The sequence below is a fragment of the Peromyscus leucopus genome, chromosome 6 (assembly GCF_004664715.2).
Source record: "Peromyscus leucopus breed LL Stock chromosome 6, UCI_PerLeu_2.1, whole genome shotgun sequence".
NCBI lineage: Eukaryota > Metazoa > Chordata > Mammalia > Rodentia > Cricetidae > Peromyscus > Peromyscus leucopus.
Window position 1 is genome coordinate 42,371,229 of NC_051068.1, and position 22,641 is coordinate 42,393,869.

Sequence of the window (22,641 nt, forward strand, 5' to 3'; positions counted from 1 at the left end):
CAAATAAAATGAAATCAGTTAATAATACTGTATTTTTAAAAACCAGACCAATGTCTTTTTTAAAAGGCCTGACTCCTGACAATGTGCATATGATTGTACAACTTTCACAATCTGGGTATTGGTGTCCCCTCATTTGCTGGAACCTGACAGCATGAAGAACTCAGGCCTCTGGGAAGTTACTGAATGAGGAAGGGTCCCTTAAGTTGCTTGTCTCTTCCATCATGGAAACATACCTATGAGGAGCAGACCCTCCTTCACCAGACACTAAACATGATAACCTAGCTCACAACTATAATCCTAATACTTGAGAGGTTGACAAAGAAGACTGAGGTGAATTGGGGACAAGTCTGGCTATATAGTGAGTTCCAGGCTAACCTTGACTACAGAGTGAGATATACATCAGGGTGTGTGTGTGTGAGAGAGAGGGGGGGGGAGGAGAAGGGAAGGGAATTATAAAACCTGGAAGTTGGACTTTCAGCCTGTAGAACAGAGAAATAAACTTCTTTGTTTTTAAGTTACTCAGACTAGGGCATCTTGTTTTAGCAGCCCAAAGCCACTATGGCCCCAGAGCAGCCTGCTGTCCTCAGTGGGCAGAGCTGCCCTTGGCTGCTGCCTGCTGGTGCCCCTTTGCATCCAGTCCTCCCTCCACAGGACCACTATGTAGCTTACACAACAGTCCTCAGGACCAGGCCACTCTCCAGTCACCAGTACATTTTAGAAATCAGGGACCTTTGGCAGGGAAAAACTCTCATAAGATGGGAAGAGATTTGAGCTACATAACATACAGCCCTAAGCATCCATGGGAGATGGGCTCTAGAACGCTTCTCAGACACCAAATCCTAAAGATGTTCAAGTCTTTGCTACAACACAGTTTTGTATTTGCACATCACCCTGTATGTCCTCCTGTTTCCCTCAAATCATTTCTAGGCTGTTTATAATAGGTAATGTAACATAAACACTATGTAACCTAAGGGAACGAAACCTGTGAGGCTCAGTTCAGACACAGGAGGCGGACTGTCTGTACTCAATAGATCACATGATCTATGAGATCACTGGAGAATAATTTGGAAGTAGATACAGTCAATTGTTAGGGATACGTATCCAGAGCTGAGGAGATGCTCACAGGATAAAACACTTACATCACAAGCATGGGGATCTGACTTTGGACCCCTAGAAGCCACAAAAAGCAGGGTGTCATTAGCTTGCGTCTATAATCTCAGGGCTTCTATGGCAAGATGGGAGATGAGACAGGGGAACCCCCAGAAACTGACAGGGCTGCCTCAGACAAGTGGAAAACACACACTGATACCTGTGGTTGTCCTCTGACCCCCACATGTGTGGCACAGGCACACGCACAAACACACACACATACGTGTGCACATGCATACACAGACAAAATTTTTTTAAGAGTGAGTACCTCTATGGGTTTCCCCCCTTCTTCTATATTTCCCAACTTATATTGAGAAAAAGTTAAAAAGGAGAAAAAGCCAAGAGAAGGCGAGACCCAGGGGTCTGATAAGAGAGAGCTCTAAGGTAGCTATCTACATCGGTAGGCTTCTGACTTGAGAGCAGAAAGGAATGTTAATGGGATCTGCAGTTGCCCCCAGAACATGCTGGAGGGTCGGGGTGAGCAGACCAGGCTCTCAGGCAAGTGGCTGAGGCTGTAGTGATGGGCAGCCTCCAAAGTGTCACAGGTGCCTCCAGGCTCTTGTCTGTCCTATTGCAATGCTCTCTTCTTGAATGTGGGCTGGACCAAGTGACCACCAAAACATGGAGAAGATAGCAATTGCCCCCCCCCAGGCCCTACACACACACACACACACACACACACACACACACACACACACACACACACACCAGTGAGCAGTTCAGTGGAAAGAACCACGTGGCAAAGAACTAGGAGTCTCTAGGCCAACATCCTGCCAGCCACTGCCACCAACTGATCCTAGAGTACATCTTCCTCTCCCCAGTCTGCCCAGGTGACTGCAGTACCACCTGACATCTCCACTGCAGCTTTGGGCAGAAAACCCAGCAGGGACTCTGGGATAATGTCTGCTACTTCAAGTTGCTAAATTTGGGGGAAACTGCTATGCAGCCGTCGATGCCTAATAGACTTACAAATAGAATCTTGGGGGGGGGCAGAACTAATCCAGTAAAAATACCTTTTTCAAAACAAGGGACAGAGATCATTGCCTAGAACCTCACCACCCACACGGTGGCCTCAGCAAGTGCCGGCAGATAGGCAGCCATTGGCCTTTTCCAGCATCCCTCAGCTGGAGGGGCTCAGTTTGGGCCCTCCTCCTATTTCTTTTTCAGTGACAGAGGGAGGTTCACCTGATGGGCCATCTGTAGGCAGGGTGCACCCCCTACTTTTAAGAAAGGTTGAAAAATCAAATATCTAGCATTTTTAACTCAATGCAGAGATAGAAATGTTTTAAGAACGGAATGAACTCGGCAATTGCTTTGTGCACATGAATGGTATTTCAGGTTGTGAGAGGGATCTCACCTGCTGACCTTGTCCCGAATGCTCCTGTACACCCAAAGCCTTTGACCTTAGACTTTAGCTCAGTTATAATTTCAAAAGGATTATATAATCATGTAATAAAAATGAAGTCTGCATTCAGATCAAGCTTTTAGGATTTGGAGACTGACATATGTTCTCCAACTTACAGAATGGCCTTTCTGAGACTGAAGTGGTCAAAACAAATTTGTGCATTGTTTTAGACAGGCTTTCATATATTACAGGCTGGCCTTGAACTCACTTTGTAGCTGAAGATGACCTTAAAGTTCTAGTCCTCCTGCCTCCACTCCTTAGTATAGGAATTAGAGGTGTACATCACCAAGGCCAGTTTAGGTGGCGACAGGAATTGATCCAAGGGTTTCACACACACTGGGCAAGCATTCCACTAAGAGCTACACTGTGGTGATATATTGTGCACCCTAACAAAATTTGCCTGAAGATCAGAGAACAGAACAAGCCACTAGATTAAACATAGAGACCAGACCGTGGTGGCACACACCTTTAATCCCAGTACTTGGGAAGCACACACACCTTTAATGGCTGGGCGGAGAAAGGTATATAAGGACATGAGGACACAGGAACTAAAGGCTTTTTTTGTCTGGAGCCTTTCAGATGAGGACTCAGAGGATTTCAGTCAGAGGATTCGTGGAGTTGGTGAGGTAAGACATGGCAGTGGCCTGTTCCTTTGTCTCTCTTTGTCATACCCACCCCTTCTGGATTCCGCAACCAACTCAATTATTCTTGTTGTGAGTTAAACCCTGAATAAATCCCTTTGATCTTCAACAGACTCTGTGGAATCATCCCATTATCGGGCTCCCCGTTTCCCACTACCTGCCTCTTGGGTGCTGGGATTAAAGACACGTGCCCCCATGCCCAGCTTTTTCCTTAACTTCTAAGAAACCAATAGTGAATGGATCTCAGACACATTTGGGATGCCCATAGCTCACACTTCTGCCACCCCTTCCAAAAATTGCCTCAGACCTTCTACCTAATACATTCTGGTACCCATAAGTCCTGGAACACCACATATCTATCTTAACTCCCACTGTCCAAAAAGCAAGATTTTTTTTTGAGACACAGTCTCACTGTACAGCTCTGACTGGCTTAGAACATACTACGTAGACCAGACTGGCCTCAGATTTGCACAGATCTCCCTGTCTCTGACTCCCATGTGCTAGAATTAAAGAATGTGCCACTGTGCCCAGCCAAACAACTGTTTCAGTCTACATGCAATTTTCTTATAGTTGGGTAAGGAATGTGAGGTGTTTACAATATTATATAGATAATTCTTCAATTTTGAATGCAGAAACTTGTTTTAGCACAGCAGTTACCTCTGGCCAAGTTGGGCAAGTTGATATTACCTGTCATGTTATCAGGACCTTTCATTCAAAATGTACCTACACAGGAGGCTGACAGCACCTCTCTGATGGACTCTGGACCTATCCTTCTGATATAATTGCTAGAAAAGCACGTTTTGACTAACTCTAAAGATTTCATTATCTTTCTTAGAGTTCCCCTGTACAATGGGGCTCTTACTTTACTGTTCCTCCATGACACATATCCTTCTTAAGTAGCCTAGTCTACTCTCTATTCTTTATCATTCTAAACTCAAACTAAGGCAATCATGTAAGATTTTAGTCCAAAGAAAACGTTTACTGGAGATCAGTGAAATCACAGAGCTGGAAATCTGAGAACTCAAGGAACTGTCTTTCTACCATCATTTATATTCATGATATTCACTATAGTAAGTTTTCTCCCTTGGAAAATCTCTTGATAAAATGTCACTCCGATCACCCCCTCTCCTCTCATACACACAGGTCCTGAGGGGCATTATGTCTGTGCCCATGTTCCTGTCTGAAGTGAGTGCTTCTCACACACATAACCAAGACCAACCAACCATGAAGATTTTTTTTTTCCTTTTGACAGACAGTTATTGGAGCTTGAAATAGAAGAAAAGAATCTAACAGAATGCCTTCAGACATGGAGTCAGAGAGCTTTCTCCTCTCTTGCACCTCACTTTGCCATACACAGCTCTCTGTGGGAACTCACTCAGACTAAAATAGCTCGCACGGCATGGACAGCCAGCAAAACAAATCCATAGCATTCAATCAGCCATAACCTGCTTCTGAAAGTGTGACTATACATTAACATAAGACATGTACACAGATTCCTTTCACACGTATTGATTCTAATCACTTTCCCTTTTGTTGGTTTGTTTATTATTTATCTATTGTTACCAGGGAGGAAAGACCTAGTTGACATTGATGTCTGGGCTGTAACCCTGAAGTTATTTACCTTCACTAGGATTTTGCCTTTCAGACTCTGAGGGCTTGGAAGCTGCCTGCTCTCTCCCGTGTCCACGGATGACAGGTCCAGCTTGTCCTGGAATATCCCCTTCAGGTACTGAGCAATCTTCCTCTGCTGCTGAATGCTGCAGTGGTTCTCAATAGACAGTATAACTGGAAACCTGAGGGAAGAGCAACAATTCCACGGGCGTTCAGCACAGCCGGCTCACAGGCATCGCGGGGACCTGGCAACAGAATCTGCAAGTGCTGCTTTCTTAAAATCCCAGCCACTGAATGGGCAATACTGATAATGATTAAAATGGCACTAAAAAACAGAAAGATTAAGAATGCATTGAAAAAAAATTCCTCCAGGCAAATACACTTTGCCATGCACAAAGGCTAAACAATAGTTTAATGTTAGGCAAAAATTGAGGAGTATATATATATATGTGTGTGTGTGTGTGTGTATGCATATATAAGAAATATGAAGCCTAAGGAAATAAAATTCATGATGTCATTTTTTTTCATATTTATTCATATGTATAAATGAATCACAGAGACTACTGCATATCATTAAAGGCCATTACTTGCTCTAAAAAATATAGCAGTCCCACCTTGGGAACTAAGGGGAAAAAATAACATAATGTAGCTTTGTTTTATACATCAAATGTCAGGCCTCCCCAACATTTTTTTTTTTAATAAAACACCAGTGTTCAATTAAAAAAAAAAAAAGCTGGGCCAGTGAGCTGGCTCAGCCTCAGCCAGTAAAGGCAGCTGCTGCCAAGGCTGATGGCCTGGATCTGATCCCCAACACCCACGTGAGGAAGGAGAAAAGGTATTTCCGTTAGCTGTCCTCTAATACCCACATGTGCAATGTGGCATATGAACACATACACCCCACATCAATGTCTAAAAAAACCCACTATCCATGCTATAGCAGGACACGGGTTTTCAGCACAGAAAATGGAAGGTGATTCCCAAAATCTGGGGGGTTGGTAGCCAAAGCAGGAAAAACAAAACAGAATTTAGTTTTCTAGCACGAATCTTCAGAAATAATATGTGAGATCTTTCAGAGTACACAAACCAGTATTTGAATTGCCTAACACATTTGTGTAAAGAAAAAAAAAGATGTTTTGGGCAAGCACAAGCTCCACAAAATGGCCCGTGACCTTTTCAAATTAAATTCTGTCCAATTAGAAAGGCCTGTGTGGTGCCTCCAGCCAACGATGGCTTGCTGTCCTGACTGGTCTGTTGGGCTGGTTGGGCTCTCATAGGTTTTTATCCAAGAGTGTTGTGAAGAGAAACCAACAAACAAAAAAACCCTAAGATGTCTTGCAATTGTATAGGTTTTAACAAAACCAATTTTAAATTATCACCTCCTATAGAAAGAGCTCAATAGTATCTAGTGCCGCCAAGAATAAGGCTGTTGTCAATGGGGGAAGGGATTTTGAGCCTCGTCCCACTAAGGGACATTTGTAAATGTCTAAAGACAGTTTTGGTGGGCACGATTTAGGGATGCTGCCAGCATCTGGTGAGTGGAAGCTGGAGATGCTACTAAATGCTCTACAGTACACAAGATGGCTCCTCTACCACATAGGATCTGCCCCAAATGTCCATAGTGGCAAAGTTAAAAAACCTTGGTAAAGGGGAACATTAAAAAATAGAAGGAAAATAAAAGGTCCAAAATTTGTTAATGTCCTAAACAAGTATATGACATTCTCATTGAAAGTGTTTCCTGTTTTAAACATTTATTTTCTATTATTTTATGTGCATGGGTGTTTTGTCTGAATGTATGTGCACTCCAATTGCCCACAAAGGCCAGAGGAGGGTGTCAAATGCCATTGAACCTGAATTAAAAAAAAAAAAAAATTGGTTGTGAGCCAAATATGTGAGCTCTGGGAACCAAACCCAGGTCCTCTGTAGAAGCAGCCAGTGCTCTTAACCACTGAGCCATCTCTCCAGCCACTACAGTGCATTTCTTCTAAGGGTTCATAAACATGAAATCAGCATTCTAGGAATCAGAGGGTCCTCTGGGGTATGGGGGTGGTACTATTTCATAAAATGGGAAATACTGACATGTAAGACCCAAAGAAATCAGGGTTTGGAAGACTGAATTTAGCACTAAATTCTTCCATGTAAAAATGCCACAGACTAAATTTGCTATGCAGCAAGAATCTCTCATTAGAAGAGCATATCTCAACCTCATGGTTAATTAATAGGATCAAATATTAGAGATTTTAAAGGCTACTAGCTTCTAAAATATTGATTTTTATGCAATCACAATTTTAATTTGCTTCTTTAATTTAAAAACCCTTTTTCATATGCTTAGTATATTGTAGTACCTGCTAAATAGAAAGAAATCAATAATTACTGAAATACAGTTCCATATTTTCAATGAGTTTACCACCTCATACCTATAAAAGGAAGCAAGATATCAACCTTTTTATCAGGGTGTTATATGCTGGGACAGATACATGTTCAGATACTTCAGTATCAAGAAAGAGAGGGTAAGTCAGCTGTGGGTCAAGATATGCTTCCCAGCGGGGTGGTGCTTAAATCATTTTGTTGCATAAAAAGGAAGCATGTGCGGGTGGTATGGTGGGAAGGGTATTTGGGGCAGAGAATAGCACACACTGGTTTGGGAGTTGTAAAAGTTCTGGGCTTGTTGGAGAAAATGAAAGGCAATTGTTGCTAGCAGATGCTAGGTCTCTGTGCAGCAATGATGGAGGAGGATAATACTGGAAGAGAAGGAAGTAGCCACATGTGAAGGGCATGAAGACATCCTGGGTCCTGAAGAAGCTTTAGAAAGAGCACTAGGACAAGAATTACAGCAGCGTTCATGGTTCTGAAAGTAACCATAGTGTTGGGTGGTGGTGGCGCACGCCTTTAATCCCAGCTCTTGGGAGGCAGAAACAGGCGGATCTCTGTGAGTTCAAGGTCAGCCTGGTCTAGAGAGAGAGAGATCCAGGAAAGGCACCAAAACTACACAGAGAAACCCTGTCTTGAAAAATCAACAACAAAAAAAGAAACCATAGCATCAGTACAGAGCATGAACCAAAGGGGAAATGAGAATTAAGAGAAAGTGCGAAGTCAAAGAAACGGTTCATCTTCTCTGTGTTGGATGTCCCAAGTATCCTGAAGTGTCTGACAGTCTGTTTTATTAAATTATGATGTAGTGTCAAATAACTGTTATGGGGCTGGAGAGATGGCTCAGAAGTTAAGAGCCCTGGGTGCTTTTCCAAAGGAGTGGGGTTCAATTCTCAGCACCCATATAGAAGCTAAGAAGTGTCTCTAATTCAGGTCCCAGGAGATCCAGTGCCCTTTTCTGGCCTCCATAGGCACTGCATTCACATGATGCAGAGACATACATTCAGGCAAAATGCTCATACACATAAAAACAAAGTCTCAAAAAATTTAAAAACGATTATGTATAATACTTTGTTTCCAAGCTTTATAGGTTTAGAAATTCAGAAGCCATTCTTTGCAAGGATATTTTCAAGGAGACAGGACGAGAAAGAATGGGATTAAGGAGTAAGTGGGTCACAAGAACCCACAAACTTGGAAGCCATAGTATACTTGTTCCCAATCTTTGCTGGAGAGAAAGAAGAGAACCAGGGCAGTGGGAATAAAGGCGAGGGATCCAAGAGAGGGCGTGTTCCTGTAACCACATTACCTTGGGCTACTAGAAGTGGAGCATAGCTCCCATGTGTTGCTATACTTACTCATTCTTCACAAAGGCATGCTTGTTGATGGTCTCCACAACATCTCTGAAGAGAATCTTTGAAGTGAGAGTGTAACCATGGTGGACCACTGGCTCTCCATCTGGGCCATCCCAACAGTCAACTGCCAAAGACAGACGTTCACATCAACAATATAAAATGTCTGGTTTCTTAACATCTCTGGAAATACCACAAACGTTTAGGATTATTACTAGAACTTATACATACTACAGTTATGAAAAAGATGTAAAGAGAGAGAATTGAACATTCTGGCATACTTAGCAGAACAAAAAGTTAAAGAGGATAAATTATTTGGGTGCTTGCTTCTGAGTGCTTATAGTATGCAAAGACATCACAAGGAGACTAGCATTACCAAAGTTTCTCTTGGAAATATCGTCTTCTAAAACAATTCCTCTTTATTAGCTAAAATAAATTGAACAGAGAAATCCTTTCATCTGAAAGTTGCTGTTGATTACAGAAACAGAAAGGAAGTAGGACATGTAAGTCCTGCCTGAGCCTGCTTTGAGCCCATGCAACTAAAATATCGCCTTTAACCAAGGTCTCGGGCTAACCATTAGTCAGTCTACAGATTTCAGACTTGCTCACCCCACAACTGTGTGTGCCCATTCCTTAAATGCAACTGGCTAATCCCAATTTCCCTTTCTTACTCTATTTTATCAGTTCTTTTTCTGCTGATGTTTAATGAATACAGGATCCGATGCCCTCTGTGCACTATACATTGACTGGTTCTCTACCATGGCAGCAAGTGATTGTAACCACTGAGCTGTCTCTCCAGCCCTGAAATAAACATTTCTTTCATTTTGTTATTTGTTTGTTTACTTAGGGTATCAATATGTAATAGAGACTGGCATTGAATTTACAGAGATCTACCTGCCTCTGCTTCCCAAGTCCGAGGATTGAAGGAGTGTACCATGATTTCCAGCCTGAAGTGAACATAACTAAAATCTTGTGGCACAGTAGCTGTAGTGACGTCTTAGCATAAGACATTCCTCACATGTTAGTGGCATTGCTGGTGTAAACAAATATACTGTACTTTCAGGTATACAGAAGCATAGCAGTATAATTCTATTCAGTATCTAATACTTGGTAATAACAATGAATAACCATGTTGCTGGTTCACATGCCACTGTGCCATGCTTCGTATCATTGCTTCAGAGTGTAATCTTTCAATTTATAAAAAAGTTTATTAGAAAATAATATGCTGGTTTCCATAGGCAACAGCTTCATAGAGATCTGCAAGATGTAGGACTCTCAGCTTCTTCTCTAGTACTATGTCTGCCTGCATGCTGCCATGTCCCACGATGGTGATAATAGACTAAACCTCTGAACTGTAAGTAAGTCACCACAATTAAACATTTTCCTTTATAAGAGTTACTATGGTCATGGTGTCTCTTTACAGCAATAGAAACCCTAACTAAGACAAAGCTATGGAATGTTAATAGGCCATTCTGCTGTAGGATTCAAAGTCCAGAATGCTGACAGAAAGGAGAAGAGAGGAAAACAAGAACTCTATTAGGAGGCTATCCATGGTATACTCTGGCTAAGAATCTGACTGGACCTGCCTGTGTCCTGAAACTTAAGTGAAATTGGATATAAAAATAATGGATCAATTTATTTGTCAGACAGTAACATTCATGGTATGTCTTGTTATTATTGTCCTTTACATTTATCCAGATTTATAGTGAGACACAGCAGAAAGTGGAGCACAAAGATATGGAAATATTCAGTTCAGAGAGAAAATCAGCTCTTAAAAGAAGTGTTAAAACTGAGCACAGGGCAGGCGGGGACACCAGGGCTACAATTATTATAGAAGTTAGTGCCACTAGGCTGGGGTATAGCTCCAATGGTAGAGCACAAACTCAACATGCCTGAGGCCCTGAGTTCAAGCCCCAGCGATCAGGGAGGGCATTAAGGAAAATCCAGGACTTTGCACTCGGCAATGAGAAAGGTGATTTGAGGACAAGGCACAAGGAGGGCACAAGCCAAAGCTCCCGAATGGAACAATGTAAACTTATTTGAAAACCTTTCATTTTCTCAACAAAAAGAGCTTCAGGGTGTCATGCTTGAGTCAGGCTGATGACGGAAGTATTTCCCCAGGTTCCGCCACAAAAGAACACAGAGGCCACTGCAGTGATGGTCCAGTTGGGCCAGGCCACATCTCAAGCAGTAGCAGAACTTAGCATCAGTCACATGGAGCTGGTTTTGCAGGCGTGCAAGATGCAAGAGTGAGGAGTTATGGGGACTTGGACCAAGGTTTGAAACATCCCCTGAGGTCAGGGAACTTGTGGCATGGTAGGGTTCCCCAAACGGGGCTCCTCAATCAGCTGTGAAGATGTGAAGGTGGGCCTAAGCTGCAGTGAAGATCACAGATACTGGAGATAGCAGAGATATAAGATGTTCATGGAGTTAAGCAAGCTCAAGAGAGAAACCACAGATATGACAGCCAACGGAGCTGGCAGAAAGGACTTCTCACGCTTGTTTCAATCCAGATGATGCTGCCAACAGCTCCACATGCTGGATGTAGCTATGCAGGGCTTGGTTCTCACCCTCGTGGACTTCAGGGTTGCTTTGGTAGGATCTTTCTGGGCTAGACCCCCATTCTTCCTTTAGAAGTGGTTGTATTCTCTGTGCTATTGTATTGTTGTTAGAGGAGGCTCACAGTTATGAGTAACTGAGTCTCAGAAGAAACCAAGCCTTAAACAGTATTGACTATGAAGGCTTTGGAGACCCTTAAAAGACAGAGTGCATTTTCTATTATGAGATGAAGACACAGAGAAGTTAAGCTGATAATGGAAGACCCGCTCAAACATGGATGATGTCATCCCATGAGCTTGGAGTCCAGATTGAATAAAAGGGGGGTGGGTGAGAAAACCTGATGACCAGCCAGCATCCATCTCTCTCTGCTTCCTGATTGTGGATACAAGGGGACCAGCCTCCTCACGCTCTCACTACCTTGCGTTCCCCATCATGATGATCTAGTCCCTTCAAGCACTTAGCCAAAACAGGGAAAATTCTTTTACAGGGAAAATTTCGTCACCTGCCCTCAAATCAAAACTTGAACCTAAAACCATCATGCCTGACCCAGCTCTGCTTGATTAATTTCATCTCACACTCTGTTTGCCTATAGTAACACTCCTCTACCATGCCTGTGACTCAACCCACAGAAGCCTCATATCATACTAACATTTTTATGTACGTGCTCCCTGATCATCTGCGAGCTCTTCAAAGTCAAATACCACATCTTACTCATATCCGTGTCTTCGCCACTGAAACTGATTAGCAATTTAATAAATGTAGACCATGAAGTCTCTTCAAAATAGATAGAAAACTATTTTGCTGGTTTTTTTTTTTTATTTTAAAACATCTTTTCAGGTAGATTGTTATTTATAATGTTTTATTAACAATTCAGAGTATGCTTCCCCAATACTGGCACATGATTGAAAATAAAGAGACAAAGAGAAAAATGACTCTACAATGAACAAATATTTCTAATTAGTACGGAAATAGCTTTTGGGGCTCTGTTATCTAACTGGCCTATTAACCAATCACACCGAGCTCAGACAGACCACACTTACCTTCGACACATCGGCAGCCCTCTTGTAGCACCCGTGCATACATATCCACTTTGGACTGAGAAAGGAGCTGGTCCCCTGTCAGGTATGTGTTGTGAGATGAAGCAATGTAGTAGTTGCAGAGGGGCTGATCCATGTCTTGGTACACTTCATGGTGCAAAGGGTTAAATACGTCACAAGCAGGACTACGCATGAAGTTCGTGAAGCCTTCGAGGAAAGAGTGAAATGACACAACTTTCAAAGAATATCTGCTTAACTGATGCCAAGAGAGACAAAAAACGGTCCAAGAATAGTCAGAAGCAAGTATCAGGACAATGTTTGTGCTGGCAACTGGGGCAATGAGAGGTTTGCTTGATGCCAAAAAGAGTATCCAAAAATATGACTTCAGGGAGTAGCCATTTAAATATATCTTATAGAAAAATGAATTGACATCTTGTCATGACAAATGCATTAATTAACTAGTAAACTCAAGCTATGTTTATGTAGTGTGACCTCAGGGGTGACCAGAGTTGTATTATAGCCATATTTATACCTCAATCAACCAGTAACTGCTAAGTTGTTATGATGTTCTGTAAAACAGCACATGGCAAAGTATAAGGCTAAAACATTTCAGCATTACCTAAATTCAGAGGGTGACTAACTATGAAACTAGCTTTGGGGAAAATGCTGCCAACGGTTTTCACATAAATAACTTAGAAATGGTGCTTAAAAGTTTGTGTAGAAAATCTACCAGTTTTTCTATAAGCTTTCAAAATATAAAATCTGAGTAGAAGAGGCAGCCATTGTCATGGATTCATGAATTAAGATATGAGTGACCACAAGTAGTCACCATTACAAGTTGTTTCAAGTCTTTGAGACTCGTTTGGTGAAATTCAGTCTGTAAATATCCTCAGAGTCTTCAGAGTTTCTTCATGGCAACCTTTATGTTTATAACTAGGGACCATATTTAATTGCATCTTTGAAGGAAGCCTCAATAAAAATATTTATATCTTGGTATAGTCTTAAGAGGCCCACATTAGTTTGTCTTCTGTTTTAAAATAGTTTTAATGATAGAACATTTCAAATTATTGCCCTTCATTTTAATTCTCTTCCACCCCAGGAAATAAGTACTTGGCATTAAAGGTTCCTGGCCAAGCCATGTATGTTGTTTTGAGCCTGACTGCTTGAGACCAGAAGTTCAGGGTCAACCTGAGTAATATAGTGAAGACTGATCTCTTGCTTGCACACACACACACACACACACACACACACACACACACACACACACCCCTATCTGTCCACACTGGGAGCAGGGAAACACCAGAAGTCAGCAATCAATTGTGGCTTTGCATGTTCTTGAGGGATGTTGAGTTTCCCAGTAGTCTTCAGTTAAAGTTATCTGTTCTGCTTGGGAAATCTCACAGCCTATAATTTATTTCTCTGCATATTTTAAAGGCATATAGCTTATACACACAGTAGCTATATTTATACCATATTATTTATGTATAAATCCTAGGAACTAGATTCTGGGTGGTTGTTGTAAGTAAATTATTTAATTTTCTTTGGTCTTACTTTCTTTAGCTATAAAATAAGGTGGTAATGTTCACAAGACTTCCGTTTCTAACAGTTTCTGAAATGCTACCAATTAGGAAAAACAAATCAATTTTTAATATTTTACTTAAAAAAATGTTTATTTTGAAGTCACAACTTTTGCAGATTATTGGTTTGGGGGCCAAATTTCCCTTCCTGCAATCATCAGGACATGACTATTTCTTTAAAAATAATTATCCATTTGAGCAAAGTCCAAATATTTCTTGGCATTCATCACACACAATGGTAGCTTGAGGAGTACTATAAAAATGAGACACACAAAACCAGAGATTCGGCTATGAAGGAAAACATATGCTTTCAGGCTGTATCTGAATTACCTGAAATTCCATGACTATTTTCCGAGTTTGCTTCCTAAAAATTTGTAATTAAAATTTAATGTAGCAGATGAGAAACACAGATTAAGACCACCAGTTACCTTCAATCCCAAGGACATTTTTCACTTTATTTTCTTCAGAAACTTCAAACTTCTTTATGATGTCAAGACAATAGTCCACGGTCACATTACTCATCTAAAGGAAGCAGAATAGAAAGAAAGCACCTGAAACCTCATGAGCTGTGCCCCCCTACACCACAGCAAGAAGGACTGACTGACTAGTATCCCACACTTGACATTTCCGGGGGCCGCAGCAAGCACTGTTTGAAGTTCCCAGACTCATTTTTGCTTTCATCTTTGGAGGATGATTATGATCTTAACATGCCTCGACATCCTTCAGCTTTGGTCAGTGAACACGGCCTTTCAACTCTCCGACAAATGCTCTCCATGAAGGAATAAAAGAAAATGAATGCAAACCCATTCATATGCAGTAGCGATCTGCAAAATAAATTATTCTTACATAAAAACCGAACTGTGATAGTCATAAATATATGTAGGAAGGAAATTATGGTCTATCAAAATAGTATGTCTCTAAGTAAATTCAGCTGTATGGGCATCTTTAAAGCATCTTCTGCCGAGCAGTCAGCTATGGGGATTCAGGAACACAAAAGTGAGCAAAAGCGAACAACTGGCCGAAGGGTGAGAATCACACCCTGTGCGGTACTCATAGTGACAGGGTGACCACAGAAGTCACGTACCTTTGACATGGCTACAGGACAGGGTGGTGGTGAGGGTCAGGGAATGAACACTTGGGGACCATTTTGCAGCGCCAAGAAGGCAGCACATGTGCTTATCACTGTCAGCCCCAAGGCTGCTGCGTGGATAGTTACACGATGCATGAAAGCAAACTCTTTAGAAAGAACCTCTTTAAAGACCAGCAGAAAGCTGGAGGGCAGGCTTGGGATTGTAGTTCATTGGTAGGAGACTTGCCTAACATTTATAAATCTGTGGGTCTGAGTCCCAGAACGCAAAAAAAGGAAAAAGAAAAGAAAATGTGTTATTTTTACTTAAAAAAAGAAAAGTCCATTTACTCAGGAATCTAACAGTGACATTCTAAAATACGGATGAATAACAATAGAGGAAGACAATCTTGTGAGCCAGAATAAAATAATGAATACTGAAAGCACAGTTCGATTACAGTCTTCAAAGATCCCATTGTCTTTTAGGTTCAATGGGTTTTAGTAAAAGCTAGTTGTTTTTGTTTTTTGTTTGTAAGTAATTTATTTATTCTTATTTTGTGTACATTGGCATTTTGCCTGCGTGTATGTCTGTGTGAGGATGTCAGACCTTGGAATTACGGACAGTTGTGAGCTGCCATGTAGGTGCTAAGGATTGAACCCAGGCCCTCTTGAGGAGCAGTCAGTGCTCTTAACCACTGAGCCATCTCTCCGGCCCCCTTGTTTTGCTTTGTTTTGTTTACTAATTTTTTTTAACTAAATTTTTATTTAATAGCATTTAAGCTTTCTGTAGGAGAAAAGGCTGCCATTTGCTTGTTTGTTTGGGGGATTTTTTTTTTTTGTCAGTTTAAAAAATACACAATGCTTTGTTTTCCAAACCTGTTGCATAATAGCAATGCATCCTTTGAATAAAGTCCATAATCTTGACCACATCACCAGTAAATACGGTTAAGTAAACAGAACTGCAATGTCTCCAAGGAACTCTAGGGACCCAGAAAGCTGTGAGCAGCTCAGTAGATTGTCTACTATAAGCTAGACATAGCACACATAACCTAAATGGTAATTTCTCATAATATAAAAAGAACCACACCACGGCTGGGCATGGTGGTTCCCACCTTTAATCCCAGCACTCAGGAGGCAGAGAAAGGTGGATCTCTGTGAGCTCGAGGCCAGTGTGGTCTACAAAGTGAGTATCAGGACAGCCAGGGCTGTTATACAGAGAAACAGGATCTTGAAAAAAGAAAGAAAGAGAGGGAGGGAGAGGGAGGGAGGGAGGGAGGGAGGGAGGGAGGGAGGGAGGAAGGAAGGAAGGAAGGAAGGAAGGAAGGAAGGAAGGAAGGAAGGAAGGAAGGAAGGAAGGAAGGAAGGAAGAGGAAAACCACACTGATAACTTTATGTGCCATAGAGAGACTGAGTTCACTCTGCAGTTATTCAGGTATGAGGCCATTTGTTCCAAGGTACAGAGGTTATGAGCTACACTCAGGTAAACCACCGTGAGTCCATGAGATCTACAGCAAAGTACAAACAACAAACCACCCTCATTCTAGGGTAGAGGTGATGGTAGATGAGCAGAGAATTCATTATCACCTCAAGAAGCAAAGCAGAATTCGATTTTATTAAATCATACTTGAAAATATGTTCACCAAATTAATGGAAAAGATTAGTAAAGATTTCACAAAGCTAAAAAAATTCTAGAAATAACTTTCTCCCAATTGACTGTATAAACTCTGCTCACAAGAGTAGAAGTCAAAGGGTGAATCCACTCCCACCCTGTCCCACCACCTTCTCGTGTAAGCAGCATATCAATTGGCATGACATGTTTTCATTTTTAAGCCTCTCTTTAGGGTGCCTTTTTACATTTTCATATTGATATCATGCAAAATAGTTAGTACAATCTATTCTATTGTGCACAAGTGCCTCTGTAGAACGTGAGAGAAGCCTTGAGTGTGTGAAGTCCTGAGTTGATGTGTGTTGTTGATGAGGCATGGCCATGCCAAAGACTCCAAAGACTCAGACCCACAGGAAAACTGCAGTGCCTTTCTTGGGCTGGGCTCAAAGAAATGGCAAAGCCTTCCTCTGGGGTCTGAGTGCTGGCGTCGACAGTGTGCAGATGGCCACTCTCTCTCTCCCCAGATATTTATAGCCTTAAGACTACAGAAACTGCTCCTACTGAGATTAGCTAAAACTGTCTCCTTGATCCAGCTGTACTCCATAAACCCTTCCTTCTTGAGTATCTGTATCACTAACGCTGCCTCCTTGTTCAGCTGTAAGTAATCACCTCACCTCCCTGTTCAAATGTACATAATAAATACACTGAGCTTCCAGGTGCTGAGGCTCCTCCATCAGAAAGTCCAGCCCACTGTCTCCAGCTAGCTCTTTGTGTGTGTGTGTGTGTCTCCTTTCTTTATCCCCTCACTGCTCCCAGTCAGGTCTGTCCCTGGAGCCATGCAAGGACATGGAAGCCTGCAGGGGCTGAAAGAGGGTATCAGATCCTCTGCAGCCGAAGTTACAGAGAGTTGTGAGCCACCTGAGGTGGGTGCTAGAAACAGAACTCTGCAAGAGTGATACGTGTTCTTCGTCACCGAGCCATCTCTCCAGCCCTACAACTGTCACTTAATGTGACACTTAATGTCTCCAATCCCGGTTTACAGATGAGAAAACGGATGCAGAGAATAGTTAAGCAGCGCCACCAAAGTCCCAAAACTGTATGAAGCAGGAACCAAGGTACAAATTTGGACCTTCTGGGTTTCAAATCCAAATCTTTTTCCTTCATATAGACCTAATCCCTCAATGTTTTTCTTTGTTTCTATGAAAATATTGGAAGGATGTTTGGCTTTTCAATATAGCTGAAATTTACGAATCTTTGGAAGGTGTTATAATTCTCAAACCAGTTACTGGAGGCTGACTTCTTGCATTGTATAAGAGTGAGCTGTTCTGCTCTGTTAACTACTCTATTTTAAAACCATTTGGAAGAGAAAAAGCCCTCACATTATAGGTAAATACACATAATACACCTGAGTTATAGAAACCAATAATGTTTCTGTAAAAATCTCCACATTCCGACAATGCTTATCTTCCCAGTGAAATTTCAAAACAAGAGTCAATGGACTGAATAATTACATTTCTCATGGCCATGATTCCCTAGCACATCAAACACATACCTGAAACAAAAATTGCAAACTTTAACATTGCTGAACTTATTTTTACCCAAATACCTCAACCCATTATTGAGTACGTCAAAAATCAGTGTTTATGGCTAAATACAATTCCCTTTTATCTACCCGGAATCATCCCTCCAAAGGCAACAAAGCCAATGTTTCTATTTCTTTTGAAATGGATCCCCACACCCCTCATTGTGTTTACAGTATTTTTCTGTCTTATACACTTCCCTGTTGACTTACTATGTTCAACATTATGTAAGCCTCATCTAACATAAGCTCTCTTGAGTCAACAAGGCTCTCCTACTTTGTCCATCATCCCACTGTGCACCCACACAACGCTCACTAAATAATCTGGTATTGAAATGGTTCCAGCTGTGCAAGCATTGAACACTAGAGAATATGCTATGTGGGAAAATTACATTCCCTTTCTTAATCAATTTTTTGGGGTTTATTGATTGCTGGAATTCCTATTGATTCAGTTTTAATAAGTCTACCACAAACATTTCCCATGATTCTAATGGCTCCTTGGGATATTTTTCACATAACAGAAAGGCAAGAAATGACCCCTGAGTTCCATTGTTCCCTTCTTGAATTCATTGTCCCGCCTCTCCTTCTAAGCTTGTCTGATTCAGAGCTCTGATGAGCTGCTGCCCTGACTTCCCTGTGTCATGTCTATAGCCAAGCTCTAAGGAAGTCAGATGTCTGCGTTTTGCAGGGGTTTTATATGTCCAGTGATTTTTCTTCCACACACACTTTTTTTTTTGACAGTTTAGTGCAGCAGAACGCTCTAGGTTGGAATCATTGCCCCTGTGTTTCTCGGCTTCCAAGTGGCTTTGGGAAGTGATGTTTGTGCCAACCCTGGTTATACATCCTGCCTCAGCTTAATTCAGCTGGCTTTGGTCTTTTTTATTTCTCACTTTAGTTTTACAATAATGATTTGATTTGCAGCTGAGTGGCTCCTCTTCCACGGTGTTCATAGCCCTCAACTGGCTTCTCTAGAGATTCATCTCTTTTTATGCTTATCATTTTTTATTGCTTGATAATTCCCTCCCATCTACTTATCGTTTTCTATTTTCAGTTCTGTCTGTTCTATTTATTGTTTTCTATTTTCAGTTGTCTGTTCTATTTCCTCCACTTTATAAACCTCCCATTGTGTTTACCTCTCCACTCTCAAACTTTAAGTTTCTCAGAACTCATTTTCCCCCTCTGAATCTCTTCCCATAGTGTCTTGTTCTCAGTTTACAGCTATAACTTTCTTGTTCTGAACCAATGGCTTCTTCCTGTGTAGCCTCTATTCTACTTCTACCAAGTTTCTTGTTTCTATTTGTTTCCTTTTTTTTAATAGTACAGAATTTCCTCAAACATATGGTTTGTTAGAATTCCTAACCACTCTCCCAACTACATGATCACACATGCCCTGTCCAGTAGCCAAGCCAGAGGCTTAGTCATTCCAGGGCCTTACATCTTATGTAATCTGTGCACTACATGATCACATAATTTGCTCGCAGCGTGATTACACAATCTATGCGCATGCGTGGCATAGCAATGTAAGCCCATATGCGCATGTGCAGGTGGAACCTCTAAAGGTGGGTTCCATCTATCCCTCCCCTCTTCCTGCATGATCTTTCCATAGGCCTAAGCACTCCTTCTGTTCCCTTCCCTTAATAAACTCTTATAGTGGTTTTTGTTGTACCTCGTGGCTTTTCTCGCACGATAAACAGCACCGATTATTAAATAGCATGGTTAGCCTTGGCAATCTTAAGGTTTGAGTGTTTGGGTTGGAGTAACTGAACAAGCTAGAAAAGAAGAAATGGATCACTGGGGAAAGGGCAGGTAACAAAGAGCTCCAGAGAGGGGAACAGTAGAACATAGGTGAATGGGGAACGGGAAAAAACAGAGGGGAGAATTTACTGGGGTTAGGGTGGAGGAAGGGAGGGTAAAGTGGGGGTGGGGGGAAAAGACACTAAGGATCTTTAAAATTATTTAAAGGCACATTTAAAACCAAGTCAATAGTAATTTGGACAGAAGATTTATATTCATGAGCAGAGCTGATTCCTGGCTCCACTGTAGGATTCTTGGGTTATGCTATTGTATTTGATTTCTGATATAAGTTAATATCTTAGGATCACCCCCTAAACATACTTGGGTTGTGTTAGATATCTAGGGATACTATACAACAACAAGCTGGTGGCTTATAAACAACAGAAACTTATTCTGTCATGGTTGTGAAAGCCAGAAGTCCAGAACCAAGGTGTCAGCAGGATTAGCTCCCCTGAAGTCTCTGAGGGAGAACCTGACCCTACCTCCCCTTGTATCTGAAAGAGGCATGCATACCTTGGCATGAGAACTACTGCAGTCTCCACCTCTTTCTCCTTCCTATGGCCTTCTTCCTGTGTGCCTTTCTCCTTCCTATGACCTTCTTCCCTGTAGCATGAATCTTAAAAGTTCTTATTAATAAAATCAAACCTGAGCCAGGTATTGGGGTGAACTGGAAGATCAGAGAAACAGAATGAGCCACAGTCACCTCACCTGGCCAACTTCTCAGCTGGTCCTGTTTCCTCAGACTGGAAGCTTCTCTGTCCTCATCCCAATGGCTCTCAGCTGAACTGCTGCTCCAAAGCCTGAAAGCTTATCCAGCCATATGCTTAACGAGGCCAAATGCTTCTAGTTCCTGGTCCTCACGCCTTATATACATACCTTTCTGCTTTCTACCACCACTCCCTGGGATTAAAGGCTCGATTTCTGGGATTAAAGGCGTGATGAGTCACCATGCCTGTCTGTATCCTTGGACACATGGATTTCTGCCTCTGGAATGCTAGGATTAAAGGCATGTGCTACCACTGCCTATCCTTTATGTTTAATATTGTGGCTGCTCTGTCTCTGACCCCAGATAAGTTTATTAGCATGCACAATTTGGGGGAATACAATACCACACTTCCTGTGTGCCTTTCTCCTTCCTGTGACCTTCTTCCTGTGTGCCTTTCTCCTTCCTATGGCCTTCTTCCTGTGTGCCTTTCTCCTTCCTATGACCTTCTTCCCGTGTGCCTTTCTCCTTCCTATGACCTTCTTCCCGTGTGCCTTTCTCCTTCTTAACAGCCTTCTTCACATGTGCCCATTTCTACTGCTCTTCTATGGAAAAGTCTCACTTTCGCATTTAAGGCCCATCTTGAATTAATAATATCTTAATTGTATCTATCAACATATAAACATTCACTTTAGCTCCAATACATTCACAGGTACTAAGAATTAACACTCTTTGGGCATCAATATTCAACTCACTATAACTAGTAATATTACCTTAAGAGAAGTTTCTAATATTCTATCTGATGAGGACAAATCTGGGTGAAATAAGAATCAGTCTATGCACCAGTATTTGATTTCATATAATCCTTGATACTACCCGTGACCAGCAGTGGTGTTTCATTTTGCAACTGAGTATGTTTTAAAAGATGAACACTCTGGTGTCTGTAACCAATCTTATGTCTTAAGAAGATAATGACTAAGTAGCATGGAGACCAAAATGCCTCAGGTTTGTCCTATTGAGCAAATTCAGTTTCAAAACTCAAATGCTGTCAAGCTCTTGTCTGTCTAATGATGCTCTTATTGCACATGTTAGGTTGTCTTCAAGTTTCCTTCAGTGCTAAAGAATACTGAAAAGCACAACTTCCTAACATTTTCTCTATATGCTTTTTTATACCTATTTTTGTGTTCTTTTCCTATAGCTATTTCTTTGGGTTAAGTGACTAAAAGTAAAACGGATCAAAGTTTGGTAAATTCTGAAAATTCTCAGACTTGTAAAACTGCTGTACTGAATAATTAGATCATTTACAAGCTAAAGTAGATACCATGTTTGTTAATGTTCACTAAATTAATGGGTTAAATTAATAATCTTTTGGCCTAATTTTACATTTTTGGTTACTAATAAGGACAAAGTATTTCCAGGTGCACTGATCCACAAAAGAAATTTCCATACTAAGGAAACTTGGTATTTCATTTTTCTGTGTTGCAAATATTTCCCTATCTTGTGATTCAGTTATAGAGTGTTTGAAATATCAAACCTTAAGGTTTCTATACATTAAAATGTTCCTTTGTGGTTTCTGCCTCTTGAGGTACAGTAATATAGGTAGATTAGATAGATAGATAGATAGATAGATAGATAGATAGATAGATAGACAGATAGATGATAGATGGATGATATATGAGTGAGTATACAGAAAGAAAGAGAGAAAGGAAGAAGTAAAGAAAGATGACAAGATGACAGATGGATGAATAGATGGATGGGTGAGTAGATAATAGACAGACAGTGATAGATAGATAGTGATAAATAGATAGATAGATAAATAGATAGGTAGATGATAGGTAGATAGGTGATAGGTAGATAGATAGATGATAGATAGATAGATAGGTGATAGGTAGATAGACAGACACACATTGTTTCAAGCACTACCCAAATGTAAGTAGCTTAAATGCTAATTTAGAAATTAAACTAGGTACAGATCCACCAGGGCAGACTTCACACAGCACTGACTTCTGTTTACCCCAAACCAGAAATTTTACTGGCAGAATTTCAACATAACCAGAAAAAGGGAAGGAATGCATGCCCCTTAGCAAGTGATGTGCACTACTGACATTCAGATGGGCTGGAGTGATTCCACCAGCCTAGATGAAGTTAAAGTCACTAGATTTATGCATTTTAATTTGAATTCTTCACATTGCTGCACT

General features: G+C 41.2%; 1 protein-coding gene across 1 annotated transcript in view; it reads right to left on the minus strand.

Annotated features, from left to right (window-relative positions):
- Positions 1–22,641, minus strand: part of Plch1 (phospholipase C eta 1) — a 207,775-nt gene that overhangs the window by 40,857 nt on the left and 144,277 nt on the right. Inside the window, 4 exon segments of the mRNA XM_028894530.2 lie at positions 4,817–4,988; positions 8,529–8,649; positions 12,122–12,325; positions 14,124–14,217. Coding sequence (XP_028750363.1) covers positions 4,817–4,988; positions 8,529–8,649; positions 12,122–12,325; positions 14,124–14,217 — 591 coding nt within the window.